Here is an 8986-nt window from a genome sequence, read left to right as displayed (position 1 = left end):
TTCTGCTTTAAGTTAAAGCTAAGATAAGCTTACTGATAAATTTAATAAATATCAATGATTAGAAAACTACATAATTAGTTTGCAAGTATTGTAGTGGAACATTCATGTGAAATATTTAAGTTTGCATGATAAAAGATATCAACCTAACAATTTTAAACAACTTAGGATATATATATAAGATATCAACCTATTAATTTTAAACAACTTAGTGTATATAAATGTTAAAAAAATAAGAGAGGGTATCTCAGTGCCAAATAAGTGAATCTTTGAAGTATTAAAGTGCTATTTAGCGTTTTGTTATTAAGAATACTTGTAGAGATCAGATTGTCGACTGCGGGGAAAAAATCGAGAGAGAGAGAGAGAGAGAATGGGTAGGTTAGTCGGAGTGACTGCAGCTCCGTTCACGTATGCATCGCACGTGCTGGGGTTGGCGGCGGCGGTGCTCGTGCTCGTTTGGTGCATCAATTTTCGGGGAGGCCTCGCCTTTGAGGCCACCAACAAGAATCTCATCTTCAATGTTAGTTAGTATTAACAAATTTATTCTTATTATGATCCCCTCTCGTCATTTTATTTTATGGAATTTAATTGCGAATTTTATTGTTTTGTGGTTGATTCTTTGCTTTGCTTCTATTGGGTGTTCGTTGTCCAATCATCTTTATCCTCTGAGACACACATGGGCCGGGGAAAAAAAAACCATATTAGTTCCCAATCTACATGTTTGTTGTTTTATGATATATTATTAATTCAGTAGAGATTAATTATTATACTTCCATCTAGTTGATAAAATCATGTGGGTTTCGAATTCATCTGTGGATAAAATGAAATTACCAAGTACTAGTGTCTTTAATCAGCAGTTTGAGTGGAATTTATCTAGCGTATACAGAAGATATTATTTCCTATTTGATGATTACCAACACTTCGAAACAATCCATCCAAATAAAAGATGAACCCATTCCTTCGTATATTTGGGTCTTTCAGTAAAATCTTAAATAAATGAATGTTTAATCGCAATCTAGGATTTGATATTGTTGAAAGAAGGATCTGAGGGGGGGTACTATTTGTGCCTGGTATTTTGTACATATTGCCTCTTTTCAATTACCAACCCCAAACACACCTCCAGGGCAAATTTAAGCTAATCTTTTATGCCCTTGAATGATTTTTTTCTCTAAAATTGTGATTTTTAACTTCTTTATCTTCTCTCAGATTCATCCAGTTCTCATGCTGATCGGCTTTATTATCCTCGGGGGTGAAGGTGTGCAAGTTTAATACAAGGATTATTTGTCTCTTAAAAAAAAGTGAGTGAGCAAAACTTATTCGTATTCGTTTTGTCCAAATATAATTTCAGCAATAATGAGCTATAGAGGTCTTCCATGGAGTAAAGAAGTAAAGAAATTGATCCATTTGATTCTCCATGGGATTGCGATTGTTCTTGGTGCTGTGGGAATCTATGCTGCCTTCAAATTTCACAATGAAAGTGGAATTGCCAATCTTTACAGCTTGCACTCTTGGCTTGGACTTGGTACAATCTGTTTATACGGCATTCAGGTAATTATCTTATTGAAATTACTGATATTCTTACTTATGATTGTCATTGAAAAATTCCATTGTTTTCCTTTACTTTGAACTTTTTAATCCATTTGATGTCATAAAAACAAGAAAACAATCACTTGTTCTAATGTTCCGAAGAACTGAAGAATCAGTGTTAATTGTTGTTAGCGTGACTCAACTATGGACTTGAATCAAGAGATTCCTCTATTGGATAGACTTGGCTGAGAGGATCCATTTTGATTAGGAACTAAGTTGGTCATCATCAATGCAATCCTAGTGTGCATAGGTCGGTGATAAGGAAAGCCGCAAGTGAACTCTTATTAGGACTCTAATTGCAACAAGAATAGAAGTCATTACGGGCTTGGACTCTTATTGGGTTTAAGAGCACGTGGACTTGTATTCCCACTAGAACTCTTATTCCGTAGGCAGCAAGGAGTTGGGGTCTTCAAGCCTATATATATATAGTCTTCCAAGCCAATTATAATCATCAATCTACAGAGCACCAATTAAGAACAGATAATCCTCTTGTGAAGCCTATTTGATATTTCTCTCTCTTTTATTCCTTTATTTGAGAGAGTTGCATTAGATTTTTGGGGTGTGTTAGGGATTGGGCAATTGAGAGATCTTCACATTATATTCCTCACAATTTGGTAAAGTTATTCTCCTCCATCGCCAGTGGACATAGGCTACAAGTCGAACCACATATATCCTTATGTTCTTGTGTTCTCGATACTTTTAGTACTTTCGTGTGATTGATAGTAGTTTATCCTGGGGATTTGTCATAACAATTGTATCTTTAAGCTGGGTAGAATAGTATGAAACATCTAAATAACAGAAAGAACATCAAATTGACATACAATTTTTTAGTCTTAGAACAAAGTTTGAACTACTAGTTTCAGTAATAGCTGTTGTGTTTGTATTAGAGAGAGCATCTGATGAGGTATGAGCTTCATTGTGGATAATGAGTGATTAAAGTAAGCTCTATTTGTAAACATAAACCACAAATTCAGAACAATGGCTCCTGAGCTTGATTTACCACTGCAACTTTTTACCTTTTGGGTCTTGGATATGCCAATAATATGTTACTGGTTTTTGGATATGTGAAAAAGATTATCCAACATATATTCAACAAATATCGAAGTTCATATGTTTGATACAACCGGCTCTTCGAGCATCTGCAGCAAGCTCTCACCTCACCTCCTAAGGCTGAGGTGGCGGTGGGAGCTTGCTGCAGATGCTCCAGCAAGCTCCCAAGGCTAATCCTTGGGCTGGCGTGGCACGCAGCCTAGGGAGGTGTGCCATGGAGCGCTTGGGAGCTCCCAGCCATTAAATTTTTTTTTTACAAAAAACCCCTACCTTTGAGCACAATTTAAAAATAGCGGTTTAAAAATTAGTCGTTAAGATTTTTCAAAATTGGCATGAACAGTAAATTAGCCGTTTAAAAATTAGCTGTTGAGATTTAAAAAATTGTCATGAACAATAATTTTTTTTATAAATACTCAATTCACTACACAAAACATTCCACACAACTCTCTCATAAAAAAAAAATTCTATATTTTCCTATCAAATTACAAATCTTATGGATCCCTCCCAAAACTTTTATTCGCAACTCCTTACCGGTGAAGGATCGGCCTTATACCCGTCGTTCTACATAGACGTCGTAGAAGAAGGTCATCTCATCCATGAGTTCTCGCAATCGACAACACAACAAGTGTCATCCTAAGAAACACCGACCATAAAGAAGAAGAAGGCTTACACGTGATCCGAAAATTAGACTATCCACGAGGATAAGCTTCTTGTATCTATTTGGCTGAACACGAGCTAAGACACCATCCAAGGTACGGGGCAACACAAAGATAAGTTTTGACACAGAGCTAACGATTACTTTATCTAATACTCCACCTATCCAACGAGCCGCACACTAAACCAAATGATGCATCGTTGGTCAATGATTCAATTGTTCGTCAACAAATTTTGCGGGTGTGTTGCTCAGATTGAAGGAAGACAAAGATCTGGTGCGTGAATTATTGATCAGGTAAATATTTAACTTATAAACACCTATGGGCTCCTCCTGACGCGATGTCCTATGTTTACAAGATACTTATAAACTCGCTATACAGTAGATTTGGTATTAGCCCTAAAAGCACGATAACTGAGGTCTGCAATCTTGATAGATATAACTATTTGACAAAGAAAAGTGAATTAATCTTTGGGGACAAGCTGCCTGACTTTGACTTCCCGCTGGTCTCAAGGCATTTAACGTGAAAAGACTATTGCCATTTAGTATTGGTTGCAACAGGAAGGAGCCAACAAGCAACAAGAATTCTCATTCACGGCAAACTAAGCATTCGTATGGAGTTGACAAGGGGGGGCTTTCCTATATTATGTTATGATGGATAGCCTAGCTGCACTTCCTTTGAGGTGAGAAAAATTCCTTTTGCAAAAATTGCAAGAAAACAACCTCTTTTTATAGTTTTATACGAACACTAAGCCAAACAGTCTATTTATACGGATTCCTAAAAAATGAAAAAATAGACTCTTATAATAAAGATATGACAGAAGCATCACTCTGTTTGTTGGATACCCTTCTCCCTGGCAAGATCAGATCAAGAATAGTGCACATTTGTCTTCTTCACCGTTCTCTTCAAGCGTCATACGTTTACTTATTCTAAATTTAACTCCTGTGTAATCTGCAGAAGTAAAAGAATTATACCAATCTTTTTATGGTAAGCCATTTGTGTTTGACCATTGTTGGGTTGAGTTACGTCATCATCAAAAGTGGATCCAACAGATTGAAACTTACAATAAGATTCGATCACAGCCAAGAAAAACCACAAACTTTGATTCCTCACCAAACAATTCCTCTCCAGCAACCCCCATCGAGTTGAACACTGACTCGGATGATGTTATAGCAAGACCTGAAGGGAGGAAAGCGACAAAGCTCAAGAGAAAACAAAATGTGAAAAACTCTGAGTCCGCTAAGTCCATCATGGGAGAGGCTTTCGCGTGGGTGAAGCAAACCACTAATCAAAATATGAAGCTAAAACAGAAGAAATAAGATGACGATATCATGAAGATGAATCTCTCAACACTCAATTCAGTTCAATGACAATATTTTGAAATGCGTCAGGCAGAGATATTAGAGAGGTGGATATCTAAGGGTTCTTCCTAATTATCATATATTATATTGTATTAGATTTATGATTGTATTAGCAGTTGAAAATTTTAGCATTGAATGAATACAACTATTTTATTAAAATTAAAATTGGCGTAGTACAACAACTCGAACAAGTTCGTTGAAATTACATTAGACAAAGAAACTTAATTCTCGACTAAGAATCTCTTGAGCTGCCACAGATGCTCGATCAAATTATTCTTTAGTGATTTGTGTGTTTGTGTGTTCCTGATCCGATGATGATTTTGGATGAACTCAGTTAGAGGCACCGTCCGTACATGAGAAGGTTCAACCACTGGTATCGAATCAAAAAAATCGAAGTTGTCAAATTGATAATCTCATTCATCTTCAACGATCATGTTATGCATTATGATGCAAGCTGTCATGATGTCTTTCAGCACACTATGTTGCTAGAAACGTGCTGGTCCATGAACAATCGCAAATCGAGCTTGCAACACGTCAAAAGCTCGCTCGACATCTTTTCCTGCTCTCTTGTTGTTGAGCAAAATACTTATTCTTTTTCCTCGAGGTGCTGGAATAGTCTTCACTAATGTGGACCACTCTAGGTAAATCCCGTCGGCGAGATAGTATCCCATATTGTACTCATACCCATTGACAGTATAGTTGCACGATGAAGCTCTTCCCTCTACAAGCTGTGCGGAAATCGATGAACGATATAGAACATTGATGTTATTGTGAGACCCCGACAGTCCAAAGAAAGCATTTCATATCCAAAAATCTTTGTTAGCTACAACCTCCAAAATAATTGTAGGTTCATGAAAATGCCCAATATACATACCATGTCAGGCGGTTGGACAGTTCTTCCATGTCCAGTGCATGCAGTCGATGCTCCCAAGCATACCAGGAAAACCTTGTTGTGAACCTTCATCAAGCAGGCGTGCAACGTCTTCATTAGTCGGTGAACGAAGATATTCCTCCCCAAAGATGTCGATAATCAATCGAACGAACCTCTTCAGGCTCTCAATCGACGTACTTTCACCGATCCGAACGTAGTCGTCAATGAAGTCGGCGGATGCTCCATATGCGAGCATTCGCATAGCTATAGTAATTTTTTGAAGGCTAGATAATCCTAACTATCCAACACCATTCCTCTTTTGGATGAATTACTCGTCATGTTCGACGACTGCGTTGTGGATTTGAAGGAATAACGAACGTGACATTCTGAATCTTCGATGAAAATAATGAAGAGGATAGGTTGGTGTGTCTGTAAAATAATCTTAGAACAACCGATTGTGGCCTTCTAGTCGGTTTCGATGAAGCACGATACGTCTTTTGTGTTAACATGAAGTTCCAACTTTCTCTTGTTCTTCTTTCTCGACAACAACTCCCATAAGAAAGAACGTCTTGATCATTTTATTATTGCTTGAGCTAGATGAGCTAGATATTTTGTTGTGGGAGATGATGGGTTGAGGTGAGAAGGTGTCGAATTTTATAGGAATCAGTCAGTTGACGGACAAAGTGCGTGATACCTCGAACTTCGTGCCCAACGGATAGGAATCTGTTAGTTGTCAGTGAAAGTGCATGCTCCGTTAAAGACCGTGTCCAACGGATATGAATCTGTCGGTTATCGGTGGAAATATAGGCAACCTCGAAGACCGCGGGTTACCTCGAAGACTGTGCCCAGTGGATAGGATTATGTTGGTTGTCGATGAAAGCGTGTGCTCCCTCGAAGACCGTGTCCAACGGTTAGGAATCAAATAAAAGATGTTTAAATATAATTGAAAGTAATGGATAATAAAAATAAAATAGAAGATGAGTTTTTTTGATATTGTTGGAGCTCCTAACTAGAAGTTTGTTAGAGATCAACATTAGTTAGGAGCGTGATGTGACATTAAAAATGGTGAGCCATGGTCTTGAGAGGGCTTGAGAGCTCTCCAACAAGGACTCCCAACTAGGAGCTTGTTGGAGATGCTCTTACGAGTAATATGAGTAATAGTGCCATATAAAAATGGGTTGACCAACTAAGTGAAGTGATAGGCTCCTAGGTTAAATAGCATGTGAGAACTGAGGTAGGTCTAGATGCACATGGAAGTAGGCAAATAAAGAGGATATCGTTGTAGTTTATATAATCAAGGACAGACTAAATATAGTTGAATGGAATCAAAGAACAACCGAAACATAATTAAGTGGAATCAAAGGATTCATAGTTGAGTGGAACCAAAGGATTCATGTAGTGGATCACGAAAGTTTTAGGACAAAAGCTTTACCATTATTGTTATAACACTAAGTAAACTAATTAGCCAAAACTTTAAATTTAAAGTAAGTAGTTCATGTCTTGAAATCTACAGTTATTGGAACAAGGAGAGTAGAAATCAACTATGAAGATCAATATAAGTGTAGGATAGATATAGCTTTGTAAATAACTAATTGTGGTGCTATTAGGATGGGGCCACAATATGTCCAAAACTAAAAAGGTACTTGGAGTTAAAAAAAAGAACAGTTAAATTACCGATATAGTATTTTTATTTTCTTCAGCAAACATTAAGATATCAATATTGAATGTCAATAAGGCATTAATACTTGCAGCTAGAATCTGGCATGAAAATATCATAAGATCATCGCATAACTTTCTTGTGATACCTCCATTAATATTCATGCTCAATTTAGACTAAAAAGATCTTCAAAACATATAAATTTCACATATCTCACGAATCTCAGACTATTAATCGTCATATATTCTTGACATATCATTAAATCACTGTCACATAAACGTTTAAAAAGGCCCATAAAAGGTCATGTGATTGTCATGTGACGTTTTTGCACTAAATTCTTCGCCAACAGTGAGCATTCATGTCTTACAAGTAGAAATACAATATTGATACCTTAATGTGGCCGGAGAAAAAAAAAGTACTAAATTGGAAAAGTGTGTCTTTCTAAAAATACCAATATGGCGATTTAGCCGAAAAAGAACTCTCAAAACAATGTGGTTATCATGACCACTATGAAAATAATTGAACAGTTGGTGACTGTAAACAAGATAGAAAATAAGAAACTATTGGAATTTAAGTTCTTTCATTGAAAATTGGCTAGTAGCCTTTTATCGTGTTTTGCCATTTATGCAGTGGATTTTTGGGTTTGTAACCTTCTTCTTCCCTGGAGCTGCACCAAATATAAGACGTGATGCACTTCCATGGCACGTGCTGTTGGGGCTCTTTGTTTACATACTTGCCGTCGCTACTGCTCAACTCGGGCTTCTTGAGAAGCTCACCTTCCTCCAGAGTTCAGGGCTTGCGAAATATGGTACTGAAGCGTACTTGGTTAATTTCACTGCCCTTGTTGTGGTATTGCTCGGCACATCAGTTGTGATATCGGCCATTGCCCCTGTTCATGTTGAAGACGCAGTTGGTTATAGCTCCATATCGGAGAGTTAAATACGCATTACTAAATGTCTAAATGCGAACATAGTATTACTTACTATGGTGAATTATATTTGGTGCGTGTATGAGGTAAGTTATCGGTGTAACAATAATTTAACTCTCCTTGATCTATGTACCTTCTGTTGATATCATTGTCCTTCAGATTAGATGCTCTCTCTGCGTGTGCAAGTGTTTTCTTATCTCTTGGGTGAAAATTATACTGAGAACAGCCGCTGTTATAGAGCATCAGTGGAGAATTTCATGGCATTTGTGTCTTCTTTCCAGCGAATTCGACGCTGCCGCCGACAGATGCCGTGGCAGTCTATGGTCCTTACTCTGGACCGTGACAGTGTTTGCTGGCCGCACACCGTCGAACTGCTGCTGCTTCTTCGCTACTGCTGCTTTTATCCTTCGCTGTTTGTTGCTTCTATGTTAGAGCCACATCAACCATCCAATGATACAGGTTTTCAGTTTGAAAATCCAAAAATAAAATTTGAGTCGAAGTATCCGCATTTTTTGGATATTATTAATAATGGTTTAGCTTTTAAGTCTTATAATTCTTGATTACGGTAAATTTCCAGTACGTTTTAATGCTTTTCTTGTGTTTTTTTGTCTGTTGGAGTCATGGAAAGACAATTATCGGGGATTCTCCGCTAGTGAAATTAAGAAACTCATTAATGAACTACTTGATAAAATATATAGAAAATGTTAGACTTGTTTAGTTGTATGTGACTTTCACGACCTAAACATGATCTTGCTTGCTATCATTAGGGCTGTCCAAACGGGTTGGACCGGCCGACATGGCCCGGACCGGATTGCCAGGTCCGCGCCGGTCAAAATGCCTAACCCGGATTGGACCTAAGGTGCAGGTGCCCGGGCCGATAGG

At 37.7% G+C, this 8986-nt stretch overlaps 1 protein-coding gene across 2 annotated transcripts; it reads left to right on the top strand.

Moving 5' to 3' along the window:
* LOC109836913 (probable ascorbate-specific transmembrane electron transporter 1) lies at positions 313 to 8623 on the top strand. 2 transcript variants are annotated; one of them, XR_002246127.1, is made up of 5 exons: positions 313 to 517; positions 1204 to 1252; positions 1346 to 1545; positions 7807 to 8190; positions 8264 to 8623. XR_002246127.1 is itself a non-coding variant. In XM_020404956.1 (4 exons), exons 1-4 carry the CDS (start codon positions 368 to 370, stop codon positions 8113 to 8115), a joined length of 708 nt encoding a protein of 235 aa, XP_020260545.1. In that variant the 5' UTR covers positions 313 to 367; the 3' UTR covers positions 8116 to 8262. The 2 variants fall into 2 exon arrangements, 1 of the variants encoding a protein (XP_020260545.1); XM_020404956.1 differs by lacking the exon at positions 8264 to 8623 and having other exon boundaries at positions 7807 to 8262.

Source organism: Asparagus officinalis, chromosome 4 (genome assembly GCF_001876935.1).
Source record: "Asparagus officinalis chromosome 4, Aspof.V1, whole genome shotgun sequence".
NCBI lineage: Eukaryota > Viridiplantae > Streptophyta > Magnoliopsida > Asparagales > Asparagaceae > Asparagus > Asparagus officinalis.
This window is presented reverse-complemented; position numbering and strand designations above follow the sequence as displayed.